This window comes from Paralichthys olivaceus, chromosome 1 (genome assembly GCF_024713975.1).
Source record: "Paralichthys olivaceus isolate ysfri-2021 chromosome 1, ASM2471397v2, whole genome shotgun sequence".
In the NCBI taxonomy this organism is placed as follows: Eukaryota; Metazoa; Chordata; class Actinopteri; order Pleuronectiformes; family Paralichthyidae; genus Paralichthys; species Paralichthys olivaceus.
The window spans coordinates 15042285-15055839 of record NC_091093.1 but is presented as its reverse complement, the minus strand read 5'-3'; the positions used below and the strand labels follow the sequence as shown (position 1 = coordinate 15055839).

The window sequence follows — 13555 nt, the reverse complement described above, 5'->3', positions numbered from 1 at the left end:
TCCCGTCTTTTGCCTTCCAACTGACTTCTCTACTCTCCTTTCTTCTGCGCTCCTTTTTTCTCTCCTCTCCTCTCCTCTACTCACTAATAATGACTTCACTCCTCTTCCCTCCTCTAGTCATCCCACTGAAGTCAGAGCTGACATATAAGATTTTGGAGAGAGGAAGAATGAGATTCTGGCTGCAAGCTGAAGAGATTTCTTCCAATGTCACATACAAATTCTTTGCAAACAACAAGGAACTGTCTGGAGCTGATGTAAGATCCGCTTTAGTTTTTAAAAAATGGACATAGGGAGACATGAAAAAACTATTTTCTGGGTTCAAGTTGACCAAATGTTCTGTCTGTCTGGTGATTTAGATTATGTTGAAAAATTGAAGCTATTTTCTCAATATCTGTCCTTAAATTTGACAAAGAAATATTTGTCTCGCAGCCCAACAAGATGGGTCATGACGTCTCTACAGGTGTCATCGAGTTCATCATGGATCATTTCACTGAGGAGAATGAGGGCACATTCACCTGCCAGATCACAGATGGTGGTGGCAAAGGACAGAGCTCACTGGTTCTGATTGGAGATGGTACGAAACGCCAGGACATTTTAAACTGGTCACACAATGTGTACACCAGAAATGTAACTGTGACAAGTATGTTTTTTCTCTGTAGCTGCTGCTGTAGTTTGTCTATAGAGACCCACATATATATATGTTTATGAAGATGTGTGTGTGTGTGTGTGTGTGTGTGTATGAAGGACACTGTTACTGTGCACAGTTACGCTTCAAAAGATGCTTTATGTAATGAATTATGATTCTACCCTCACGCATGAGGCCCTTAGTCTTGGTAATCCAGCAAATAAATCCAGCAACTACTGGCACCACTTTGATATTTTTAATTATTCTCTGTTTATGTGTGTTTGTATGTGCACACAGCTTTCAAGGCAGCATTGGCTGAGGCTGAGTACCAGAGGAGGGAGTACATCCGAGTCAAGGAAGGTAAGAAGCAAAACATCACTCTCTTTTAAGCTTGGATGGGTTTTAACTCTGTCTTCTTTGTTGTTTGGGAAATAACTCATCTAATCAGTGAGTACACAAGAGCAACGCGGACCAACGTTTCTTCAAAAGAGGCAATTGGAAACTGAAAATTCAAAATGAAGCCATTTGTTCAGTATAGAAGGCATTTAGCATTTTTTTTATTTTGAAACCATACTCAGACATGAGGTCATTACAAAGGTGAAGGAAGAACTCAAACATTTCACTTCAGTAAAAGTAAAAATAAATAGACAAAAATCTACTCAAGTGAAGTATTACTATCAAAGTAAAAGTACTTGCTGTTATTTCTTAATGCTACAGTCTACTACATCATTATGTCTAAGTTTGCCCAGTGGTGTTTCTTCACTGCTGCAGGAGACGGGGTCTAATGTTACCTGCCTGCTCTGATTGGATCAGTGCCCCACTGATTATTGATTACTTTTGAAAATGTGAAAAATAATGTAAAAAATTAGGGCTTTGTAAAAATGTAGTTAAGAAAGAAATACCTGAATATACTTAAATAAAGTCAAGATACGTACATGAGAAATGTACTCAGGCACAGTAAGCAAGAATTACCCACTGGCTAATTAATAGAGCTCAAACAATCGAGGCCCACAAGTCATTTATTTAAATAACTTTCCATCCCCTGGGTGTTTCTCTCCTGCCTTAATCCAACACAGGTCCCCACTTCAGTGAGTTCCTGTCACTTCAGGTTGGAGACGACTGCTCTGTCACTTTGGTGTGCAAGGTAAACACATGCAACGTCGATAATGATTGAACATTTACACTCTAAACAGAAGGGAGGCTGACTTGTGAATGGCTGATTGGCTGCTCCATGGAGGCCGAGTGCAGGATTTGACAAAGCTCTGTAATAATGAGGTCCACATTGCAAACAACCAGAATTATAGTCACTTTTGTCATTGCTTTGTTAGTGTGTATAGAGTTAGCAGAAATTTTAATGAGGTACCGTTTAGTCCAAATAAGTGCATGTTGTCCTTTAGTCGTTGGTGTCAGTGACTAGTTGAGGTACATGAAGCGTCGGAGACTCAGGACAGACGAGTGTCTTGTAAACACTGATTAATGGAAGTAAAGCAAACATGCAGTTTTGGGGTTGGGTGCGTCTGATACTGACTCTGTGTTGTTGGGATTTTATGATCTGCTTTATATCGGCTATAAAAGAAACTAAAACCTTGTTAATGATAATTACATGAATGTTTTAAAATGATATTTGATTACGTTTTTCATTGCAGGTCGCTAATTTGAAGAAGGAATCCGAGTTCCACTGGTACAGAGAAGACACAGAGATCATCCCTGATGTGAAGCCTGACCTCGGATCAGGAGTCTGCAAACTGCCAATTAAACTGGTAATTGGTGCCACTGATCCTCTGAATGCTCATAAACCAGTGTTGGTAATGTTTCTACATGTGCATGTATATATCAGGGAGTAATGTGGTGTTGTGTAGAGGGTATATCAAGTCAAGGCAATGCAAGTTTTACCTCTGCCGGTGGGGTTATATTTTCACCCCTATCTGCTTGTTTGTGAGAGTTTGTGGCGTTTTTCAACATTTTGTTTCCCAAGGAAATAATTCATAGACCTTGATGAAAAGAATAAGGCACATTAAGAAAACTGATGTCTATGAGTGTGTGAAATTTGGTGCAGCTTGATTGAATTTAAGGAGACTGTTGGGCCTTGGCAGAGGTTTGTGCTTTACTGAGTGCCATTCTAGTTTCTTCAGTGATAGTTACACATTTTTAGTATTTCTCTGAGGATCCAAAAACAGGGGCACTTTTTTTAAATAGAAGAAAAGAAAGAAGTCAGCCGCATAATGTGCTCACATTCAGAGCACTTTATTCCCCATAGTTCCTCACACTGTCTTATGTATTTCCTGTTTTGTTTCTCCAGTTTTCATTGAAGACAGCGGGAGTTTATAAGGCCACCATCAGTGATGACAGAGGAAAAGATATGAGTCAAATTGACATCGCCGGAAAAGGTAAACACATCTTGCCTGATAAATTAGGGGAGTAATCACTTGCTGACTGGCCACTGGTCTGATCGTCTAACTGAGCAAGAATAAACAATAACGCTCAGCATAATGGCCTGTTAAAAGTGAACGACCGAAAAAGAGCTTACACTAACAATTAAAAAGTGGGAGACAGGATGCAAATTTATATCGTGTATCTGTACATGACAAACTAATGAGTTTTTAACCCTCTAACCCCAACCTTGTTTCTCTGACGACGGCATAAACACAGTTCTTGCTATGTGAAGGCTTGTTGACCTGCTGGCTGTATTTATTCCTGAGAAAATCCTTTTTAATTTTCCTGCAAAAGTTTGTGTGGAGTCGACATAAGCTGCTCCACTGCCATCCTTTAAGCTTGTACTTATTTTGACGGCAGGACTGAGCATTACATTGCTTTTCAGTATTTCTAATCCACACGGTATTAGAAGTGTGCCGGTGTTTAATCAGCCCTTGAAGGGAGTTTAGTGAACGGATACAGCTTCCTGTAGTGTTTTAAAGTGAGGTGCAAAGAATAGACATATTCATTTAATTGTTTAATTAAAGGAAATAGTGATAGTTTAAATCTGCACCAATGGAGGAAGAGACACCCAGATTTGTATAAAGTACTGCATGTAAATGTATATACACAGTTACCATGCTGAGCTTTAAAAGAAGCCACTAGAGGGCAGTATTGGGACTTTCATTCTCCTGGCTCTTCTCCTGACCCCCCTCACTGTCTCCCTCTCTTCTAGTCTTTGACGATGCCATAAATAAGATCAGCCAACTGGCAGGTATGTATCACACACACACACACACACACACACACACACAGATATGAATACCCATATGCAAATAATCTAACTAACAGATATCCATATTAAAAACAGTACTTAACATCACCATCATCATCCTCTGCCCACTGAAGGGATCAAGTGCAAATGATCTAAATTCAACACGACACAATCACAGCCCGGCACTGACGGATTCAGAGGATCCATCACCAGGCTGATACTCTTCTGTTTAAACCCCCCCCCCTGCTACTCACAGACAGACACACACACTTATCAGCATGTGGCAGAAGTTGTCGTGCTGGAAGCATTTGGCCATCATACCATCGTGTGGTGAAATCACTTTAAAATTCCACTGCTCTGTCACAGTGACAGTGTGGAGGAGCATCTTACTCCTATTTTAAGAGACAGTCACTTGACAGCTCCACTGTTACAGCAGTGGCAGCAAAGGAGAGGAGGGTTCATTACTGTGATAATGGGAAACCATGGTGATGTGACCAGGTGGATGACACAATTTTACACTTGTAATGTGCAGCGAGTAAAGTCCCACACAGACGTAGTGAAGTGTGTAACTCCATTTTTAAGATAGAGCAGCTTTCAAAAATAAGAGTTAGTAAAAACTGTGAATACAAACAGGATTACATAAAAAAGTGAATTCTCAAAATCGGGACTACAAATGACTGAAAAAGGATGTTTGCTTTTATTTGATGAATTGCTACATCCAGTAGGAATCTAATTCCAAATATGTCTCCCACAACCTCTGTCACCTTCGTCACCTCCTCCAGGAGCCAGTGCAGCAGAGCTGGTGATTCACTGCACAGCAACAGGCATTCAGCTTCAGTGTCACATGAAGTATTACACCTCAGAGATGAACATCACTTGGCTTAATGGGTAAGATGTTGAATTTCTAGCACTAATACAAATAACACCACTACTGTCACCACTAACATGACATCGAGAGCCACTGGTGTGAGAACACAGAGGAAATAAATAAGAATAACAAGAGCTCCAGTGTTAGCAGTCATGGCGGCGGCTTTAGGAGGAATACGAAAGTTCCTCTTAAACATGCTGACTACAAACATATGATTTTGTTTTTCTCTCAAGTTAAACCGCTGGGAGCTGTAAAAACAATAAGCCACACATAATAAAACTTGTGATGGCTTTTGGCAAGTTTTTCATTATCCTGCTTATTTCAGTAAAATTGCCCTGCTTTGTGACAAGAATCACCCCCCCCCCCCCCCCCCCAATCCCCCCCCCCCACCCATCATCTTCTATAAAGCAGCAAGTTTTTTTTCCTGCACTTAAAGTCACTTTGTCATGCCCAAGAGGTTATAAAGTGTGGAGGGAGGGGACACTGAATGAGAGAAGCATGGAAAGACAGAAGAGGAAGAAGAAAAAAGAATGAAGGGGAATAGAGAGAAACAGTGACACAGGGTAGCGGCTTTTCTGTTATTAAATTACTCAAAGAACAAAAAATTATGGAGATTTGATTTTTAACCTCACCGCAGCCTTTTCTGTGTGAGTGTGTGAGTGTGCACGTGCAAGACAGCAGGAGCGACAGATAGCAGGAGAGAGAATTTGGTATCCTATTGGTGTAACACTAGGCAGCCATGTAAACATGATTTTCCATGACCTCACCCAGTCAAAGACTACACACCCATGCACACTAACTTCTCTCCTCCTCTCTTCTCCGCAGTGAGACTAAACTCTCCCGCAGTGACAAGCATGTGATTGGAGGAACCCCTGCTATGGCAACAATGGAGGTATTATTGTCTCCTGTACAGCGCTGAGTTAGGTGATTCATACACGGCTGATTTTTTGACAGTCAAGCCCCTCGGGTGGTGTAACTGTTGCTTAAAATGTCCTCAGAAGAGGTGAAACTATGGCAACATTGAGAGGACTTAAACAGATAATGGTCAGAAGGAGTAATGAATGCAAACATACATTTTAAAAACCATTATACATAATGAATTTCATCAGGCACTTTTTAAAACTTTTTGTTACATAGCTTTATAATTGTAACTTGCTGGATACAGAAGTAGAGATAAACAACTGATTAGTCGATTGGTTTGTTGATCACATGTTAATCGAGTGATGTGCTGATTTGATCGCAGCTGATCGAGCCGGAGGTAAGAGATAAAGGAATTTACTCCATCGTGATCACCAACCCTGAAACCTCACATAAACGCAAACTGGACCTCAGCGGTGATGGTCAGTAACTTTTTATCTCCCTCACTTTTCTCATTTTGTTCTTTTGTGTGTCACTCACTGTTTTTACGACGGCACCGTAAAAAAAAGGTTAGAGACAACACAGTGGCTTGTTTTTATGGAGCGCTTGGATCCAATCTGTGGTTTGAGGCGTGGAGGGAGAGATGCTCCAAACAAAAATCTATTTCTTGATTTCAGACACTCATCCTTGCACACTCGAAAAACTGGTTTCTAAAAAATGTGCTCCTTCACAATGACCTTTGGTCAGCTTAAAGTCATTTTGGTTATAATGGAATCCAGTAGTGTTTGATTTGAAAAAAAAAAACCTCCAAAGAAACTCAAACCGTGATCTCCTAACGCTCCTAACTGCTTTCCAGTTGCATTACTTCGCTCCTCAAATTCTGAAGCTATTCCAGTAGAAGTAAATTCACATTTACAATAAACTCAGCTTGGCTGCACGAAGGAACGAGTAACACATGTTTAGAGCCACATTTTAAACCAGGGTCCAGAGAATCACTCTAAGGAAATAATTATACTGTCAACATCATGAAATAAAGTTGTGTTTTTGTCTTTACAGTATATGAAAAGGCCTTTGCTGAGTTCCAGAGACTCAAGTAAGAATACACTCTCGGCTCTTTGCCTCTATATTCGTCTTGATGTTTATATTCTTCCCCTGCGAGTGATGAATATTCGTCACATTTCAACTTACCCTGCTTGATCACTGCAAGTTTGGCATCTGGTAGCATGAGCCTTTTCAGACAACTCCGGCAAATGTCCAGAAATTGAGTTAGGGTTATGAAATGTGTATTGATATGCCATGATACTTCCTGTTTATGAGCTGATAATCATATTCTTCATCCTCCTTTCAAAAAATGTAAAGCACAAAGTTAATCATAAACACATTTTATAATTTGACCGACTAGTTTTCATTTAATTTGAATGTAATAATATAGCATCTTCTTAAGCATTTCTAGGTCCCATAAGAGAGAATGGACGGTGTAAAGCCTTCAGATTATTTCAGATGAGTTGAGCCTCTACACACAAAACTGACACCGACATGATCAATATAAAGGATCTGTAGGCTGTTAATCTAAGGTTGCTAAAGCCATCTAAATACCTGTGGGAAGTGACAAGGTCAGAGTCTCACGTAGATGCCAACTACTCACATGTTTGCACACTGATCTACTTCTTTTACAATGTTCTGCTGAAACACTCACTTAGATATTAGATTAGGTTTTTAAGTACATTTCTGTACGAGATGGAATGGTCAGCTTAAGTAAAGATTTCTCTTCTCCATTTACAAATCAAATATTTGAACATGAGTCCATAAACGTTGCTGTCTGAACAGATCCCGCTATTATCATTTGAGATACGAATTGATGCTAAAAAAAGGAGCTGCAGTTATGTAGCAGTGATCTTTCAAGGGCCTTCAACTACTTGGGCTAAAATGAAACCCCCACTCCCTAAATAGTTTTTAGAACCATTTAGAACAAAAATCCATTGAAACTCAAAATACTAAACCCTGCACGCTGAGTGAAAATCTCCCAAATCCCTTTTCTAATTAGAATTCAAAGAAAGACATTTAAAGCACAAGAATTTACAAACACGTTGAAGCGGGTGACATCACGTTGCCCTTTTGATTGAGCATCAACATGCAGAGAGGAGAGCAGAGAGCCTCGCCCCCCCCCAGCCATCTGGTCCTGCGGCTGACCTCTGCTCCTCCCACGCTGCTCCGACAGCCTTGCCCAGTTATTACAAAGCAATATCATTTTTCTCATGAGAAGATTCTCAAAGTGCCTCAGTGAACGACAGCATAATGTGGTTTGGCTCCAAACCCAGATATAACTTGTGGCAAACCATCTGACCACAGCTACTGACCCAGAGATGGAGACGATATAATGTGTGTTGTCATCATCATACACATCATCCTAACTCCTGTTGGAATAGAGGGTCATCATTACGGGCTAATTTCATAGTGAACAGTAGATTTTACTGGTCTTGCTGATGTATATGCTTAGCTCTCAAGAAAAAAAAGATTTTTTCTTTTCTTTGTGTTTCAGGGCAGAAGCCTATGCTGAAAAGAGTGAGTGCATGCTTTATTTTTTTATTTTTCCCAATACTAATTTCAAAGAAGTGCTGATAAAAATGATCCCCATCACATTATCCTGCAGTTTTTAAAAACATAGATCACCTGTGCCGTGTTATATCCGACATGAAGGACACTTGAAGGGCGCATACTTCCACTTAATTGACCACTTAATCACCATTTTGCATATTGTGATAAGGTTCATATACCAGGTAGGCTACAAAGTTTTCTGCAAACTGCTCACATGAAGCAAATTTAAATCTTTTTATTTAGTCATTTTTCTGAAATATTTGAAAGAGTATTTGTTATCGTACATTAATTAACATTAACTTTCACTGTTTCATAGTAATTCATCCAGCAATAGTTGTGTAATCCTTTGAACCATAAACAAAAGCTAATTTGATGATTAATCTTATTAGGGCCCTGACACCATCATCATTGCAGAGTAACAATCAATCAGTGATACTGATGATATTAATGTTTTGTTTCAGATCGTGGGAAGGTTGTGGGAGGACTGCCTGATGTGGTCACCATTATGGAAAAGAAGGTAATGTGTGACAGTGAGCGTGGTTTTCATCTCTGTCTGCAAATGTGTAGGTTTGTGTATGAAGTTTTTGTATCTCTTCTCTACACAGACCCTGAGTTTAACCTGCACAGTGTGTGGGGACCCCAAGCCGCAGGTGTCATGGTTGAAGAACGGAGCAGAGGTTGAACCTGATGATCAGGTGAATACCTCTCTTATTGTGGGGGATGACGGGGATCAGTGTATTTCTCTAATCTTGTTTTTAACGCTCACTGAAGCATGCACGTAATTAAACTGTAACTTGCTGCATTCATTGGTTTTTACCTGTCACACTCTACTGCTGAGTCTTTGAGCTGTTTAACCTCCTCAGAAACTCAGCTCCGCCTCCCTCGCTCATGATTAATTACCTTATTAATCACACACAATTGCAATAGTATGATCCTATTAACTTGTCAAGAGACACTGTGGAATTTCCACACCCACAGTGCATGTGAACTGGATTCTGCTGTGTAACCTCTAATGGCTTTCACTGTGTTTTAGAATATATATATATACTTTTCCAATATATATCACTTTGTATAAATCACTATAATAGAATATAATAAAATATCCAACCCGACCAATATCTATACTACTGAGGTACAGGAATATAATATAAAATAATAAAATTCGGATTAACATAATCAAATATCATATTGAGTAGAACAATTATTGTTAAAATTCAATATACAGCCATGATACAATAAGCTAACGGCTTTGATATCTTTTCTTGAAAGAAAAAGAAACTCTTAAACATTACATCCAAACTAATGATAGAAACTAAAGGAAAGGAAGGATCTTTGAAGAATTCAGGACGTATTGGGGGACACCCTGAATGATACACTGTTTCCCTGATTGCACCGCTGCAGCCCTATAACTCCCGCTAGAGCTAAAGGCCTCCGTGTCCTCTCTGTGCTGCTGAGTTGACCATTATGAAGTAAAACACACTCTACTTGCTTTTGGATGAGACTTCAGCACCAGTTCGAGTCCCACTTCTGAAAGGATCTCCATTCTTGAGGACAGTGTTATCAGCAGCGCGCTCCTGGATCGGTATCACTTCTGCCTCTCATAACTCATTGACCTACTTGCCAACCAGTATAAGTCTACAGTCTGTCCCCTGTCAGTGGAGGCTCTTTCAACAGCATCAGCATCCTGCGGCTCCTCTCAGCTTTGAAGATTTGAGCTTGAGAAACCCCCGGTCCAGGAGGAATTTACACTCAAGTCTTTATTCATTCCCTCACCTGTTAATAATCTGTCTAAAACAAGAACTGACATCAGTGATGTGTTTGCCAAACCTCAGGTGTGTCTCTCCCCTGTCTCTCCCCTGCAGAGTGAGCACAGTGGCTACTGAAGATATTAACAGACAAAAAAAACCAAACAGGAATAAATACAGACTGAGAGACTAATGCGCTGATACTCTGAATAGAAATGAGTGTGACTGTAAAGCTTGACAGGTTTAAATAGAGGTGACCTGGAGGAGAGAGTAAACAGCAGAGGTGCTATGAATACCATTGTTACTTCCAACAAATTATATGACGGAATATTGTGGTTTTTTAAACAGCATCATTTGACATTTTTGTTAGAATCAAACTGCTTATGTTGCACAAGTGGACTACATTATTTAGACCAGCAGTACTTTTCTCAAAATGAAAGGTGTTTCTCTTAATAGATGTAATTAGTCTGCTACAAGCACCACTCCATTTAACTGTAGTAATATCCAGACCTTGCAAATGAGTGGGCAGTTATATGAGAGCCGGGCTCATCAGTCAGAAAACGAGGTCCCTATCTTCTCTCAGGTGTCTGAAAAATGATGATACATGTGTCGTCCAACTCTGGACACTTTAATCTCAAACAGTTTTGTCTTTTTGGCTTCAAGAAGAAGCGAGGGAACATGTTTTTATTGTCATTTAATACCACAAGATTCTGATTGAGCTAACAGGGCTCTGAACAGAGTACAGACTGGAACAAATCAATAGTCCTCGTGTCCACCAAGCCCAGAGTGAGCAGTGCTCAACTTCTGCTAAAGTGAGGTGCCAATCAAAGCTCCTACTGCAGCACTGAATCAAATTCAAATCCATTTTTAAATAAAACTTGAAGTGGCAGGCATTTTGTAAATGTTAAATCATGCTAAAATCCCTCTGCTGCCTTTTTCCATCTTTTATTTCAACCTTTGATTTTCTGTTTCAGTATGTGGTCTCCCTGGACCAGGGCAAGTTTGCCAGTCTGACGATCAAAGGTGTTTCCATGGAGGGTTCTGGCAGATACACCATGATTGTCCAGAATAAATACGGAGGGGAATCTGTGGATATAGTGGTGAGTGTCACTGCTGTGTTACTGCAAATGACTGGATTTTCATAAAGCTGTGAAATGTTTCAGACCATCTGTGGCACAAATCTGGGCTTTTCATCACGACCTGACAGTGAGATATTTTCGTGATCACAGATCGTTGTTGTCAGGAGCTGTAACAGAGCTGATATTTGACCTTGTGACTTTTCTCAGAACCCGATTTCACAGTATTAACATTGAAACTACTGCACGGTCCTGATCCGTGATATTCCTTCTTTGAGACTCAAAATGAAATGTTATTATGTTGTCAAATGAAATAAGACATCCTGCAAACAACAACATTTGTAGGTCTCTTTTATTCCTGCATGACAGCCAGTGGCCGGAGGCATTATGTTTTGAAGTTTCTTCATCCATACGTTACATTTTTGTGAACATGATCAATCAAGAACGACGATAGAGAATTTCTTCAAAGTTTCAACTAACATTCACTTTGACTAAAAGAAGAACTGATTAGATTATGGAGGTCAAAGGTCAAGGTCCTGATGCCCTTGTGAACATGATATATCAGGAATTTCCAGAGAAAATTCATGTTATTTGGCAAAAACATTCACTTGGATTTAAAAATAACTTAATTAGAATTTTAAGGTCAAAGGTCAAGGTCACTGTGACCTCACAAATCCTCTTGAATGTGATTTCTCAAATCTGCCTTTTGGGAATTTCCTCAAATTGTGACCAATTGTCTTTTTAATCTAAAGATGAACTGATTAGATTCCAGTGGTTGGAGGTCAAAGGTCACAGTGATGAGACTTCACTGCAGTTGGCGGAGGCAGGGCAGGGTGCTAAGTCTAGTTTATTTTACCATCATAAATATATACAGTGTAGAAAATGTGCGGATGGGAAATGTTTCCGTGCTGTTGACCCAATGTCCTACTTTCTTTCTCCAGGTGAGTGTGTACCGCCATGGAGAGAAAATCCCTGAGGCGAAACCAACTCTGACCCCTAAAACAATCATCCCCCCCAAGCTCCCCATTGAGATCCCTCAGCCGAAGAGCCAGCCGGCTCCAAGCACTGCCCCTGCCACTCCGAGCCCCACCCCTCCCAAGCCAGCACCAGGAAAAGGTGCGAAGAGCCCCACCCCCACCAGGAGGAAGTAGAAAAGCATAAAAGTGATATAAGAGGAATAAATATACTCACATATTCACACACATAGACCACACATAGAAGCTGGTGCTGTCCTTCAGACAAATATTAAAATAATTTAATGAAACGGAGGGTCAAGAAAACCCCGACAGGTCAAATAATAACTGCAATACTATGTGATGAGTATTGTAAGTCTGAGTTTAACTTAACCGAAAAGTAACTGAAATGAAACTTGAATAACTGAAATTTGAATAAAACAATTGCTGGAAAAAGAATGAAATGTGTTTTAAATTGACATGGTGAATGTTAACCAAACAGAACAAATAAAGTCCTAGTTTTCACAGACAGCTTTGTGTACAAATGTTTTGAATGTTTTAAAAATCCACTTTTTAATAAATTCACTTAGACTTTATGTATAGTATATGTTTATCACCACTGTGAAGCTGTCTGCACAGAATACTGAGTGAACGTCAGAGTTACAGGACACACGATAGCTTTGTCGTGCCCGTATCAGTGCCCTGCAGAAAATGATAATGAAATTCTTATTTTTCATTGATTCCTGCATCTTTAACTCTGTCTTCAAGAAACCCTTGGCAGAATTTCTTAATTTCCCCACCATACACACACCACACAAACACAAACACACACACACACTCACACTTTGAAGACAGGGCCAAGCCACGTCGTGCTCCTGTGGAGAGAGGTGGGCCGGAGCTGCCTATAGGGAGGCATGGCTCTGCATATGATCATTGGTTTGGCTTGGTATCACAGTCAGGACACATGTTTTATTCATGAAGGACTTCCTTCACATGTTTCCAAAAATCTCTAAGCATGATGATGCACAAAAATACAAAATAGAGGTTTAGTATGACAACACCACACCCAACATGATGGATGAATGCTCAAACTGTTTCCATCTGCTTTCACAAAGAACATGTTATGCATAGGTACAAGGAGGAAAATCTCAGGCTGTACAAAGCTGTCTTTATGCTGCCACCTCTTCAGAAATATAAACTGCTGCAAATATATAATGCTGCGATCTCCTTGGCATCACCATGGAGAGATTCTGAACAAGCTGAAGATCAGCCGGCAGTGAAGCACAGAGTCGTGAAGCAGGTCTGTCACACCAACACTTCTGCCGCTGAAGACTGTCTCTACCTCACTGCTCTGACTCTGACGATTAGGAAATTAAAATATATATATATATGGAAAATCTTTATTCTACCTTACAGCCAAATATTAATAATGTACAGTCCTCCTGGTCGGCAGCCGACAGCAGAAACAAAAGACCAGGTCAGGAGTCAGGTTTAAAGAGTTGAGCAGGAAGTAGTGATGGCAGCATTGATGAAAAGATGGCTGATGAGATTTGTGGTTCATTAAAGCTGATGAGAGGAGAGCAGCAGACAGAGAGGGGCGAGGGAGGGTAGCAGGGTAACTTCATTGTTTCTGTGTTTGCTGTCGCTA

At 40.2% G+C, this 13555-nt stretch overlaps 1 protein-coding gene across 2 annotated transcripts in view; it reads left to right on the top strand.

The window, feature by feature from the left end:
• The window catches only part of myom2b (myomesin 2b), a 28918-nt gene extending 16480 nt beyond the window's left edge, over positions 1–12438 (top strand). For both annotated transcript variants that reach the window (XM_020098947.2, XM_020098948.2), the window contains 16 exons: positions 118–254; positions 430–574; positions 923–985; positions 1702–1769; positions 2272–2385; positions 2925–3012; positions 3774–3812; positions 4595–4700; positions 5506–5572; positions 5924–6020; positions 6595–6631; positions 8078–8100; positions 8595–8650; positions 8739–8828; positions 10853–10978; positions 11896–12438. In XM_020098947.2, the coding sequence (XP_019954506.2) occupies positions 118–254; positions 430–574; positions 923–985; positions 1702–1769; positions 2272–2385; positions 2925–3012; positions 3774–3812; positions 4595–4700; positions 5506–5572; positions 5924–6020; positions 6595–6631; positions 8078–8100; positions 8595–8650; positions 8739–8828; positions 10853–10978; positions 11896–12105 (1466 nt within the window). In that variant the 3' untranslated portion in view covers positions 12106–12438. The remainder of the gene's footprint in view (positions 1–117; positions 255–429; positions 575–922; positions 986–1701; positions 1770–2271; positions 2386–2924; positions 3013–3773; positions 3813–4594; positions 4701–5505; positions 5573–5923; positions 6021–6594; positions 6632–8077; positions 8101–8594; positions 8651–8738; positions 8829–10852; positions 10979–11895) is intronic.
• The last annotated feature ends 1117 nt before the right edge of the window (positions 12439–13555 follow it).